Raw genomic sequence first — 14,355 nt, forward strand, 5'->3', positions numbered from 1 at the left:
ATAATCTTAATGAACTATGAGGGGAAGGTAAATAGTCTTCATTCCACATCTCTGAGGATATTAATAAGAAAGAAGAGATCTTAAACATTGGTAATGACTTGTAGAGCTGCACATTGCTTAAAACATCGAGCATGAGCCAAGAAATACCCCTCAAGGCTGCAATCAAAAACTGTTTTTGGCTCTGCACCACGAACAGAAATTTTATTTGATCAACAGAGTTATTGCAACAGACTTGCTGTTTAGCCTCTGGAAGCTTGTCTCTAAAGCAGCAGCTCGTCTCAGTGCAGCTGAAGCCTCCATGCAGCAAAGCTCTGGGCTAGCGAAACCGCAACCTCTGCTAACAGCTTTGGGTCGGCCGTGATGGCCACAACATCTTAGGTTCTTCTCCCTTTGCTAGCTCAGGAGCCTGAATAAGTTTTCACAGGGAAATATATATTTTTTTTTTCTGAGTGGAGAATACTGGCAGGGAGAAAAGAAAGGAACTTAAAAACATTTTTTAACAGAGCTTCTCAGAAAGTGACAGGCCTTCTCAAAATATTTTAGTTTTTTTTTTAATATGAAAAGTAGAAAAGTTGAAATTTAGAAAGCTGATGGTCTATTATTCATATATATATGAATATATCTGCCATCATAAATGTGTTTCCTGCTGGTATCACTAAGGAAAAAGAAGAGCTTTGAGTAGAAAGATAGTTGTTAAGAGCAGAAAGTCATTTTCAGCACAGAACGAGAAGCTATACTGATCCGAGAAAACCAAGGAATGATGCTGACTGCTGCTGAGAATGACACAATGAATGCTATCTGGATAATTGTTTAGTGACATACAGATAATCAGCATTTCCAGGCTGAAGGTTTGGTGATCTGGCAAAACAGAACCTTCTACAAACATGGGAATAAGATTTAAAAAATTAGCAGGCTCCTGTTCAGCAAAACAAAACCAATGGGGCAGAGAGTCCGTTATTTGTCAAAGACATGAGGTCTCAGATACAAAACAGGCACGAGCTGCCTGAGATCCTTGGGAAAGGAGAAGTTTCAGGAAGACATGACATAGGAAAACTCTAGAGCCCAGAGAAACAACTGGATCCTCAAACAGGCCACGGAGAAAAGATGGGGCAAAACACAGCAAAACTAGTCAATCAAGAAATAGAGGTATTTTGAGTGATCCACCTCAAGTCCTACTTAAGCATAGAAATAAGAAGCCTGAAATTTGCTGGTTTAACAGTTCAAACTACTGCTAAAAATCACATGGCTTTTCTAAGTATCATCTTTGTTTTTTGTTTGTTTTTAAGAGAACAGCACTAACACCAGATCAGATTTTTATTTTTTTAAACAAAGATTGGGGCAACTCAGGGAGTTTGCAATGAGTTGGAGAGCCCGTGACTGTCTGGTTCAAATCCAGGTAGTATGAAAAGAGGTGATGATGGGTGGTTGAGATCAAAAAGATACCTTTCTAAGCAGGGAGAAGATATTGTAGCAAAATAAAGAAAATGGGAAACAGGGGAAGAGGAAAAGCTAGCACTTTGCCCACTGTTGCCTCTAGACTTCGACAGAAACAATACAAACCATCTTCAGGAAAACAGTACGTTTATTTCTAGTGAGAAACACATACCTTAATACCCTAGTGAAAACCATGCAGCAGTGGGAGGCTCAGGTGAGCATTTGCTTCCTGCAGGGCAGCTTTGGATGTACATTTCCAGTACAGGGGAGATAGAGATCACGATCGCTGTACAACCGTTACACCCGATTTCTAGTTAAAACAACAAGGCAGCATCTCCATAGGGAGGTGGTGTCGGCAGGTACAAGCACCAACAGCAAGCTAACAACAGTGAGCCCTGGAGAAAGAGCGGAGAGGCCTCCCCAGGCTGCTAGGATCAGCCGTATGAGCAGTTAAAGCCCATAAGAAGGATTGGCATCTATTCCCATGAACAAAAAGCTCATTTGTAATTAAAATCAAATCCCGGGAAGAGCGTGTGGTGCATCTTTGGAAGCATGCGGCGCACACTGGGGAGATCAGTAGTGTTCACACCATACCTTTCATCTTCTGCCTCAATAACCCACAGAGGCGGTGGGTGATGACCACCACAAAGGTAAGCACCGGCATTTCACACTGCCCGTGCTTCCTCACCCACGTGAGGAGGACAAACAGCACGGGACTGCTTCCCATTCATGCCTCCGTGTAACCATGAGGCCATGGCTGGGCTCCAGGATTGTAAATGCTTCATCAGAGATCAGGTGCTGGCCTGGTCCCAGGCCAGCTCTACCAGCAAAGGATTATGAAGCTATCTCAAAGGCTTGCCCCTTCTCTCATAAAAAACGGCACTCACTCAAGAAGAGGCTCCCCCATTTTGTCACTGGAACCATTGAGACCTGAGAATCAGACTGGGATTTGGCCCGCTGCATGTAGACTGGTCACGGAAAGACTCCAGGCACAGGCCCACGGCTGTTTCTAGTCCTGCAGTAAAAGGACATCCTCTTGCTAAAACCTGCTGAAAAAAAAAAAAAACACCTCTGCACGCCCCTCTTCATCCTCTGGAGCTCTGGCTGCAGACCAGGTTGATAATAAGCAAACCGGGAGGGAGGGAAGGGGCCCGGTTCAGAGGTGATGGCAACCCAGCACGGGTAACATCTGATCATTCAGGAGAGCTGGGAACAAACACCGCCAAACAGCCCCATCCAGTCCACGCAACATGACTAAACAGATCTGCACAGGCAGATCTGTGCAGACTGCGAGAGGAAATCAAACGCACAGAGCATGTTACAGGCTGGCAAGCACAGTCTCTTTTTGATTTTTATTTTTTTTTCCTCCAGCTGAAACTCATCCTCCCTTTTTATTTACTTCCAACGGGAGGAAAGGCTGGAAGAAACTACTGCCTCATCATCGAGGCGTCTCACCATGTTCCACAGTGCAGCTAAGAGAAATTCTGCCCGTTTTCCTAAAAATGGCTATAGCTGATGCCTTTGCAAAAAGGACACCGAGGAGGAGTCATCCGTGAAGGGAGAAGGCAGAGATCGGTAGGATACCCTGGGGCAGGGAGAAGCTCCACAGCTTGTGTAACTTGCCAGGGTAGAGAATTGCTCTGACAAGTTACACAGGCTTCTACAGCAGGTACAAATTTGATCCTATAAAAAATAATAATTAAAAAAAACAAGTATCAACAACTTAATCACATGCCTGGATCACATGACAGCACAGGCAATGCACAGCAGCAAGTGTTGATTTTAACTTTTTTTTTTCTATTTAAAATGGGAGTGAGGAGTGAAACTTGGGCGGAGCTTTCTGCTGCTCACTGGGAGGGAAAATAACGTCTTTGCAACACCTCCTGCCTTGTTTTTGCTCTCCAGCAGCAGCATGGGGCTCTCCAGACCCTGCCAGGGCTGTTGGAGCTGCAGTTTTTCCAGGACCTCAGAGACCCCGGGTTGTTCTGTCACCCAGACCGGCTTTGGTATGGTCTCACCAGGTCTCACCACCTGAGGGGAGATGGAGCAGGTTAAAAGCAGGAGCGCTGGCCCAGCACCTGACATGGCGGCAGGCCATGGTGCTCGGTGCAGCTAGTCACGGCTGGCCAGAAACCAACAGGAACAGGCCAGGACGTCTGTGGGGGGAATAAAGAAGAAGATCTCAGGAATGGGAGGTGTCAAGATCCCGGCACGGGGAGGGGATGCTGGCAGGAAGTCTGCGCGGGGAGGACCGTGAGTCACGCCAACACGCTGCGCCTGCGCAGGGCTGCGGCCTGTTTGACCTCACTGCAACCATGAGTACGGGCTGGCCGAGGTGGGACTGGGCTCCCATCGGTACCTACCTCTTTCAAGAGGTGGTGTAGAAAAAATCCTAGCCAGCACTCGTGTCCTTCACCCCGTGGTGAGGCAGGCCTCCCTGGGGAGTAAGGCCTCACTGGCAGGGCTGCTTCCAAACCAACCACACGCTGCCTGGTCAGATCTTACCGGTCACAGTTGGTTATTTTTTTTTTTTTCCAGAGACACGTGTACTTTCAAAATCATCTTGCCTGAAAGTTTCTCAAAGTGAAACAGCACGTTTTAACTCACAGAAACCTTATGGGTTTTGCACCGTTCTGTTTCCACCGCTCTTCGTTTTCTGTGGTAGCGGAGACCCCAAAGGCTCAGATCAGCAAAGCAATCAGTTTGTTGCATTGACAATTTCCAAATGAAAACCTTTATCATTTCTTTACCCAGTTCTCTCATGCAGTACCTAGAGATCTGCGAGTCTTACACTGGGGGTCCATTTTCAATAATCCCATTCACAGTAGACATAGATTTCCACAGTGAACAAAAATAACAGCAGGTCAGCAAACCCCCTACCTGCCTCTCTCCTTGCAAAGCAGCCTTCCCCAGCAGAAAGTGATCAAAGCTTTGCCGCATTACAGCAGCAGAGAGGTCCTCACGGGGATGCAGCTTTTCCTGGCAAAGCTGGGCTTTGCTGATGAATCCTGCGTGCACACATGGAAACACTAGTAAACCAACAGAAGTGTGCGCACCCCGAGCTGGAAGGGCTGCTCAGGTCCAGGATCCTACCTCCTCGTACCCCTGAGCCACAGGGCTCTGCCAGCAGGCACTGCAGGACGTGCTCTGCTCAGCTGTTTCCTTTTAACTACTCTGGCACAATTAAAGAAGTACAGCCCCAAATGTGGCTACAGTGATACCGCTATAAAAATACAGGAAAGAAAGCCAGTTTTAACAGTGCATGCCTTGTGTTAATATCAGTGTGCACACTGGTAGTTGCACCAGTATCAACCTCCTTGTGAAAATAGCAATTATCGCCCTAACTGAAAGTTTTTTACAGGCATTGGGGAGAGATAAGACCTCTATGCTATGTGTTAGGGCAGGAAGAGTTTGTGTCTTGCAAAGTATTCTTCTGGTTTGCAGGAACCAGAAACGTAAAGGAAGATATTTGTTTTCCTTTAAAAAAAAATAGCTTGCTCTAAGGAATGCCTTTTTCAACCACAAGAGGATACAAGATGGAAGGGATACAGGACCTAATAACCCACCTGGAAATACTTAGTATGGAAAAGCTGTTCAGCGAGTTCAGGGATTATGCCAAAGAATTATCAGACAGGCCTTGCTTGATATGATTTGGGTTTGTGGGCAGCTTTTACAGCCCAGCAGGATTTCCCAAAGCTGAGGTACTTTTAAGCTGCCCTTGTATGTGCCTGGCCCTTATTGCAGTCCTGGCTGCTGGCCAAAGGGATTCTGTTTGTGAGAGAGCGAACAAGTGAGGATCATTACGACTTGGAAGAAGCTCAGTTCTTGTTCACTGAGGACTCTGGAGACAGAGAATGGGACAAGAAATGAATCAGAACGTGGGAGCCAGTGAGGAGCCAGCATGCTCTTGCAAATCTCAGCTATTTAGGACATGGTTTGCAGACTGTGGAACAGCTTGTATACAGAAGTAGGTGAACCTTGGATGCAGGAGAATAAAAGCCATCCTGCAAGTTCTGTATCTCTAGCTCTCGGGCAACCACATGTCAGCAGATCTTTCCTCTGACACGGAGTGGGTTCCTTCACTTTCCTCACAGCTCTGACTCCTGTCCTAATCTTTCATGGTCACAAGTGACCATATGGTCTCGGGAGCACGGTGTTAAAAAAAAATGTGAGAGTTTTCAGAAGTCTACGGGAGAGCCTCCGCTGTACTGTCTTCAAGAGAAGGAAAAAACAGAGCAATGAAAAGGTAAAAAAGGAAAAAAACCAACAACTGTAGTTTTTCAAGTCAGAAATGATGACTACAGAAACCATCCAGCCTCCTGCAGACCAAGACAATTGAACTCTGACATCCATAAGGCCCCCTGGTAGTATTTCCAAATGAAAATTTACAGATTTTTGAGCAATCTTGTTGGGGGTGGGGAACTAGGGGCAGGGGGGGGAAGAAAAGTAAATTCCATGGAAAGCTGCCATTCTTCATTGAATCAAAAATAGAACTTCTTGGAAGTTTACCAACCAGGCATTTTTGTGTGGAAAACACTAACTCTTCAGATTGGGCACTGTCCAAGGAAAAAGTACACAGCAGTTTTGGACAGGAACAGAGTTAGGGGTCTAGATGCAACAGAGAGACTCATTCACTCTAAAATACTTGCCAAAGAGTCCTGTTATGGCAGGACATGAGACACTTGCAACGCCTGTTATTTTTCTGTAGCACATTATAGGTCTGTCTTTAGGTCTCTGACTGTGCATCCACAGGGCTTTCGGGGAGTATTAGCGAGTCCTGGAGCACAGCTCGCCCATTACAGGCAGTGGAAATCTAGTCACTGCAGTTACTGGGGTCCTGAGAGCATTCATCTGAGCTTCACACCTGGATTTGGAGAGATGACTTATGCCCCGTGCGGCACTCAAGTGAGGGGACTGAAGGGAAGGGATGTCAGAGCAGGTAAGAGGAGTGCTTGTTTAGTCAGAGTGTCTTTTTCTAAAGAATAAACCCATGTTTAGCATGAGGCAACGCACAGAAGGAGTAGGAAACAAGCAGGGAAACTGGCCATCTCATGGGCTGTGATTTGGTGGTCATTTGAATTTGGGGTTTGCTGAACTGATATTCACTAAGGCCAGTGTTTCACACTTGGTACTGCTTCTTGCCAAGAGTCTTTGGGCAGTGGGCTAGGAAATGGGAGCATAGTTTTTAGCTCAAGGCTTCCTCCTCCCATTGAAAAGTCCCAGACCTACCCTTGCTCTATGATATTTGATATCATGCGCTGTAAGGAGATTTTTTTTTCCCCCATCCTTCTTTGAACTCTCCCTCTTTCTGCAGTGCTTGCCTTAACAGCATCAGAGCACCCACCTCTTCCATCTGCTCTTCTGCATACACTTGCCCATGCGGTTCCTCTCCCCTGTGCTTCACCTTTTGCTGAATGTGATGCTGTTCCCAGCGAGCCAAATCCAAAGAGGCATCGAGATCACCCAGCTTTCACCTAGCGAAGGCAGGTGATGAGATTCTTCGGTTCTGCACCACGAGCAACCCCTTTTTCCTGTTGGGTTTGTGTTCCCGTGCTCCACCTGTCCCCAGCCTCACATCTTCACCCTTGGAGCCACACAACTGCATATTCCCAGCTAGCAGGGCCTTCCACCTGGGACTGCGTTAAGAATACCCGATTGTTTCACTTTTATTTGAAGGGAGAATCCTGCGTTAGTATTCTTGCCTGGGGCACAGCACAGCTCTCGAGCAGGACTAGTATTTCTGGTTTCTTCACAATACCGGCTTTATCAGCCAGAAGAAAGCTGAACTCTTGAGTTTTTTTCCAAAGAGGGTCACAACAGGCTTGGCTGGAGCCTCACACCGATCAGCTGTGTCCTGAGTGCCTGGGGCTGGGACTGCACCGAAGGACACGGCCACTTGTGCAAGCAGTCTCTCTCAAACATAAACAGAGCAGCTCGGCCTCCTCTTCCTTTTGGACTTTCATGCTCCAGGAGCTCAGAAGGATGCCAGGAATTGCACGGGACTTGGTAAAGCTTACATATATATGTGTCTCTATGTATGTAGGTACCTATGTGTCTGTGGATGGAAGGTGGACTAAATAGTGTTCTTGCTTTTGGGTAGAAGAAATCTAGAGATTTTGCTGCTAATTTCCACAGCGTAAAGAGAAGGCACAGAAGAGCTGACTCCACATGGCATCATCCCTAACGGGGCAGGAGAACTAGTCTCAGCCATACCTGCATCAGGTCAAAGCTCCATTCCCTGGAGAAAGTCAAGTGAAAGGCTCTGTGCCTGCCTGGCAGCCTGTCACTTGGCCAGGGAGATGCTCAAGACTATCCCAGAAGGAGCTAGTGAGAAGAAAGAGACTGGGAATGTACTGAAAGAGGCCCTGAGAAGGGGAAGAAGAGCGCACAGCCCGTCCCTCTGTCCAGTTGTTGAAATATTCAAGTTCACACGGACAGGGGGTCAAGTGATCTGTGCAGGAATGTGATCTTCTGTAGGTACCTCTGCTGCAGAAAGGCAGATGATGTCCTTGGTCAACACGCAACACGGTGAGAGCTGAGTGCAGGGAGAAGGCTGGAAGGTTTCTGGGAGCAGTGCAGATCCTTGGCTCTGAGAGGCTGGTCTGGCATGAAGGTGTGAGCAGACAGATCGAGGGTTTACTTGCTCTAGAAGAGGCACAGCGTAATGACAGAGCAGGAAAATTACACCAAGTATTTTTTATCAATCGAGAAAGCACTGGAAGGTGGTGGCTGGCCCTTGGCAAAAGCGTGAGTCAGAAAGCAGCTGTGATAAGGGACTGGAGACGCTATTAATGTGTTCTGTCAAGGGCTGGCTCCCCCGTGTTTGGACGTCTGAGGCTTAGGGAGCTCATTCTTCTTTTTATAGGCTGGTGACTAGAGCTAGTGTAGGCAGATTGTCTCAATATTGTGGTAACAGCAGAGGAGTTTGGGGAAAAATGGGGTTAGGAAGAGGGTTTGTGAAACAATCCATGAATTTCTGAGATATCAGAATAAATGGGGGTTGGCTGGCAATAGGTGATATGGGTTGGGGGGCTCTGAGTGGGTAAAGGGTCTAGAGAACATCAGTGGGGTTTTGAATGATTCTAGGCAGGTAAAGGCATACCCAGGTCTACGGGGACTTTGTCAGCCTTGATGTTGGGCTGGAAATGGGGATTCTTGGTCTCTGTTTCTCTCCTTGACTCCCAACCCTCACTTGATGGCAATTCCCTTAATACAGGATTTCCATCCCAACCTACACGTCCCTCCCATCCCTGTTGCCCAGCAATATCACTCCTCCGAAACGCCTCACATCCAGGAGCACGATAACCGGAGTCTGTTTGTTTGAAGTGCAACAGGGTGGGACAGAAACTCGTGGGGAGAAATCGTGCTCCCACTGCTGGCAGTGTGCGAGCAGTAACGAGGGACCCCCAAGGCCTACAAACTCTATACTCAACAGATCTACCGTAGCCCAAAGGAGATTATTAACACCAGCTATTCTTTTCTTTTCTTTTTTTAAAGGAAAAAGTGGTGTCTCATCCAAAGATACTGTAAGGCAAACAAACCCAGTAAAGCTGCTGTGTCAGGAAGCAGAGAAGAAACCCACATCCCATCAGAACTAACCCGCTTTTAGCTTTGCATCCAAAAATATTAGTCCACTTATTGCCCATTAAAAATTCCCTTTGTCTCTTCTCAGTTGTGGTGCATGCTTGAGATGTTAAAGCTGGCACTGTCAGTCTTTAAAGTAATGTTTGAGATCTATTTACTCATTAACTTTCAAATGCAGGACACTTTCAAAACCTTTTCCTAAGGGCATCCCTGTGTTCTGTTTCAGAGAGTTACTGTTGTTTTCCCACCTACCCTGAAGGGCTGTTTACGATACAATCTCTCCCTTTTAATCCTCTTTTCCTTTCATGTCGAACAAACAGCGTTAAACAGAACACAAGGGGAAAAGACAGATCTCACACATTATAATCAGCTATATTTAACTGAAGAAAAGAAATGCTTTGCAATTAGAGCTCTCGTTTTGTAAATTAATGCTCAAGAAGCTTTTTTCCTATGCGTTTTCCAGATAAAACCTCCCTTCTTCCAAGCCCCCAGTTTGTATTGGTGGTAGCTCAGATAAAGGGTTGTTAGGGCTTGATCCCGTGAATCGATGCACACGCCGTACAGTGACAGGGCTTCCACAAAAAGGATTTCTCTGGGGAGACCCTGCACAGAGGGAGGCACACGCAGAAGCGTGGGCAGTATTGACATGTTGAGCTGTGACAGAAAACATTACTTTTCAAAACTGGCCGTTTTCTCTGGTGCTTTTTCACAGGATGCCTTGATTTCTCTGTCTCCTTATATCTGGGCAGTTCAGGACTGTGAATCTGTTGGGCTTCACAACAGTGTGAGACTCCACTTTATCCAGGCCTGAGAGGCAGAGGCCGAGGCTATCGTTTCACGAGCACTTCTAGCAGCACTGCCAACATCAGCAGCCCCTGATTCCCCCTTCCCCTCTCCCACCAGCCACTCACCCCTCAGCTGTGCCATTTCAGTGCTGTGCGTGAAACAAATCACAGAACACGTCCAGGTTAAAAATAGCTGAAAAAGAGAGAGAGGGAGAGAAATGATTTCCAGAACCTGGACTGACATCCTAAATATACATCCAAAGACAATACACCAGAACATTTTACCTCAGATTCAATCTATCCAGCCCCATTAGTAACTTTTACCTTGCTTTTGTACAGGACAGAGAGGTAGAAGTTTCAAAGGTTACTGATTTCCCTGCTAAACTTTGTGAAAACGGTTGGCTGGGCACAGGATAGAGACCTCGGTTAGAGAAATGGGGCCAGCAGCCAACTTGGCTAGTGGTTGCCTGCACGCTGGCTGACCGTGCCGGCGTTAGCTGGTCAGCCTGAACACACGTACCTGCCTGCTGCCCTGCGAAATCTGAGCACGCAGAGGCAGGGGAGCGCTGGGCTTGTTGCTGTGTGCAGGAGGAGCAAGGAGCAAGGGTCACGGACCCATGGGAAACCAGGTGTCACTAGTTCCACTGCTCACAAAGTGATTTGTTTCCCAAAAAAAAGTAAACTTCTACAACCAAGAACTCTTTTGCCACTGAGCCTGTAAATCAAGTGAGCAGTTTCTCCCCCAGTTTGGGAGGAAGCTGCGAGCTCAGCCTCGGACTCCTGTTCAGACTCCAGCAACCACTTCTGCTTTTAGCGCTCCGAACACCAATGAAAACCACGGATGCTGATTTCTTTCCCATACTCAAATGTCACTCGAAGCCCTTGTTTCTCCTGAACAACTGTTTTAGGCACTTGCTTCAGCTCTGCTCCTACCTGCCTCCTTTTTAATCTACGACAGCTTGCCAAGAGCTCCGCTCCTTTCTCTTTTTTTTTTCATACTCTTCCTGCATCCACTCTGGCTGATCCACGGCCTCAAACTTGGGTGCAGAGCGGTACATAACAGACGTGTGGCTGCGCAGTGGGCATGCGAACGGAGCCGGGTGGCTGCTTGCCCCTCTTCTTGGGAAGGGAGCAGCCGACAGTCGCCGATGGAAACTGGGTCTGTTCCCATCATGTGTGGGTTCCTATAAGCCTTCGCTTTCCCCAGCAGTGGGAATTGTCATCACCACAGGCAGGTCTTGGGCTTCCGCAGGTGGGAAAGCAGGGGTTCGGGGCAGCTGGGGATTTCCTGCTGCGGGAAATCCCCGGGTGGCAATAATCCAGCCTCATGGGCTCTGCGCCATCGCCGCTGCAGACACCCAGGAACGTTTCTGGGAGCTGCACTCAGCGCGATCTGTGTGCGGGTACTTTGGCCTCACCGCAGGCACGGAGACAGGCGTGATGGGGGAGATCTGAAATGGCTCCCGGTGGATCTGCCCGCAGCAACTCACCGCCGCCGCGCGCCCGTGGGTCCGCTCCAGTCCCCGTGCTGGGGGTCAGCTCAGCTCCTGCGAGAGGAGGGGCTTCACACACAGCTCCTAGCACTGATTTCACTTCCTGAACTAGGTTCTGCAGGGATTTTTTTTCCCCCTTCAAATGGAAGAGTATAGCTGCTGTGTAGAGGTGCTGAGGTGCAACGTGAAGCAGCCCTAACGCAGAAGCTAGGGCTGGAGGGCTGGGAGGGAGTCCTTCGGTGACAGAAGATCCCATCCCTTCTCCTCACCAGGCGCAGGGGTATAGGAGGTGCTTGGGAGCCCTTACCACAGAGAGAAGCTGTCCATACATTGCTGTGATGGTAGGATCTGGTGTTATCCTCAGGCAACTACCGAATTTGGGGAAGTGGTGGCAGGGGGGCACGATCAGAAAGCTGGCAGAAGCAGCGTAACTGGTGTATCAAAGGCCCTCTTTCTCTCCCCCGTCCGCATTTTAACAGTACCCTATTTTATTCTACGTGTCAGTAAACAACAAAATCATTACTGATAAAACTTGCCCTAAGCAACAAGACACATGTGAACAATAAAGCACTAAGAGCCACATTTTCAGAAGTGTGTGTGCAGAAATGTCTCTGGTACAATGTATAAGCAGCATGTGGCCTGGATGTGGCAAGCAGCGACGGGAGAGGAAAAGGGGAACAGATGGAACCTGTATATGAGTGACAAGAGCGGACGTAAGCTCAGATCAAGTTTTGCAGTATGCAGAGGCTGAGCTTGAAAAGCCTGAAATAATAACCACATTTTAAGGAGGACTGCATCAGTGGGGCACGCAGATAAGCGCGCCGAACGGGAAAGCTGCAGAGGACACAGCAGTGGAGACGATGATATATGCACAGCACATGAGAGATCGGGTCTGACGGGCCGGCCACGCATGCAATCAAAGGTGTGCACGTTTTAGAAACATCAGCCTCCCTGAAACCTCGGTGAGCTCGCAGGGAAACATCAGGAAACGATAAGTCAGGGTCAGAAAGGTCTGAGAATTCCACACAGCTGAAATAAAGATTGAGCAAGGGGAATTAACATCAAGAAATGAGATTCAGATGTTTAAAGCCGATTGTCTGAGCCGAGTTAATATAATGCACCATGTTTCACTTCAAAACGTTGGGATCGTGCAGCTGGGGAGCCCTTCCCAGGGTTGTGAAATGCGGCAGCCTGCTGCAGCTGAGAAGGCCTGGATACGAGCAGGGTCTAAGCGATGAGCTGGGATTAGAGCCTTTACTAGCCCAGCCTAATTTTACTATTTCCACGGGCTACTGGCACAGAAAACAAACCCAGCAGCAAGGCCATATGAAGCTCCGATCTTCACATATTCCAGACCTGCCTTCTCTCTCCATCCATCTCCCCATGAGCTGAGGATGCTTGCTCTCTTTTTGTAACCGTGAAGCACTATGACGATCAGCACCCCTAGCTCTCTTATTTTCAGCATTTTCAGGTGAACATCTGTTCAGCTATCCCATCTTGCCAAGGGAAATCATCCTCCCCGTCCTTCCCTTCCACCAAACCTAGCGCTGAAGTTCACTGCTCTAGAAATTGTATTTACAAACCTGCAACAGTGTGACCCGATCGCATTTTCACTCTTTACACACGCACAGAGGGAAGCCTTTACCTGCATTAACGCAGTCCAGCACTGCGACCACCTGGGTGGGACACGGCAAGTCCCCAAGACCTGCGTACATTCAGTGGAGAACCAAACCTTTCGATTCTGGTAGATCTCAGAAGGGTTTGTACCAACTTACACATGTGGCATGAGCTCCTTCAGCCTAGCAAAGGAATCCAAGAGCCTGAAAGTGCCTGCCTGAAAACCACACCTCGCAGGGAGCGAGGAGAGGATCCCATTGTTAAGGGGGTGTTGCAGCCTGGCAATTCCTTTGGTTCGGAGCTTTGTCAAATTGCATTGCTGGTGGGAGTGGCTCTTCCCTGGGACGAGACAACACGCTCAGCAGTCCTTGGATGAGAAGCTAATTAACTGAAGACGAATGTAGGTGCTGTAACAATACTCCTCCGTGCATTATCTGTTCATGGTAACCACTTCTTGACTGGGGGGTGTTGTAAAGAAAAATTAGACAAAACAGATATTAAGATCTCAGATCCCAGATCTTTTTCCCCGCTCTATTCATATGTGTTTTCATGGCAGCTCTACATACGTCATGCTGTTCCGGGCCAAAACTCTCTCTGGTACATCCCTGGTGAAGCTAAAGACAAATTTGGCACCGTGATTTATGTTGTAAACAAAACAGACCAGGGTGTGTTCTCTTGCCCTTTGGCAAGTGGCACAGCGGAGCTCCTCTGCAGGGCAAGCTCCCCTCCCGCAGCCACCCCCCAGACAAAAAAGGCTGGTTTTGTCCAGGCCTGGAGGAACAGCATCTCGGGAGAGCTCAGAGGCAAAGGCCAAGCCTTGCCAGGGGATGTGTGAGCAGCAAAACAGCGTGGCTGCCCCGCTTGAACCCAGGATACGTATGGCCAGCACAAAGCATCTCCAGCACCTGCTGATTTCGGAAGACTCCAGGTAGAGTTCAGGGTCTCTGAGCATTCCACGCTGAAGCACACAGCCTGGATTCTCCGCCTGAGCTATGGGAAGTCGGCTGGGTTCTGCTCCATCGCTGATTGCTCACAATTTCCCTTCGAAGCTCCTTCCTATTTCCTTTTTAGACACGCGTAATACCCAGAGAGGCTGCACAAACTTACCAGAACGGTGACAAGAGATGACACCCTTACCACAGCGAAGCTTTTACCGTACACGGTCAGCACGGAAGCAGAACGAGGCACACCTGGGCCAAGCGCTCCGTGATGTCTGCACCGCGCGGGTAGCTGCTGGCTACCTGAGGTGTGTGTGCACAGCCCCGACCCCTCCGGGAGCTCCTCAGGACTCGGCCTTGAGATCTCCAACCCATATGGCTCCCAGCCATATCTGGTAGAGTGCCAGTGGAGCCTGTGGCTCCGTCCTGCCTGGCTGCAGCTGTGCACAGGAGCCACCGACATCTCCAGTGGCTCCTCTCACCCCACTCCATCAGCACAGAGGA

General features: G+C 48.5%; 1 protein-coding gene across 13 annotated transcripts in view; it reads right to left on the reverse strand.

Annotated features, from left to right (window-relative positions):
- Nucleotides 1-14,355, reverse strand: part of LOC308179904 (uncharacterized protein) — a 56,784-nt gene that overhangs the window by 18,536 nt on the left and 23,893 nt on the right. For 4 of the 13 annotated variants that reach the window (XR_013940659.1, XR_013940662.1, XR_013940664.1 and 1 more), the window contains one exon: nt 9,930-9,996. Coding sequence is in view for 1 of the 13 variants with exons in the window: in XM_080560732.1 (XP_080416858.1) it covers nt 3,232-3,465; nt 4,315-4,442; nt 9,930-9,996 (429 nt within the window). In the remaining 12 variants the exon portion in view is untranslated. Of the gene's footprint in view, nt 1-2,489; nt 3,466-4,314; nt 4,443-7,915; nt 8,080-9,371; nt 9,826-9,929; nt 9,997-14,355 lie in introns of those variants that run through there. The other 9 variants (XR_013940660.1, XR_013940663.1, XR_013940665.1 and 6 more) reach the window with 5 other exon arrangements.

The sequence above is a fragment of the Anser brachyrhynchus genome (assembly GCF_964034855.1).
Source record: "Anser brachyrhynchus genome assembly, chromosome: 1".
Taxonomy (NCBI): Eukaryota; Metazoa; Chordata; class Aves; order Anseriformes; family Anatidae; genus Anser; species Anser brachyrhynchus.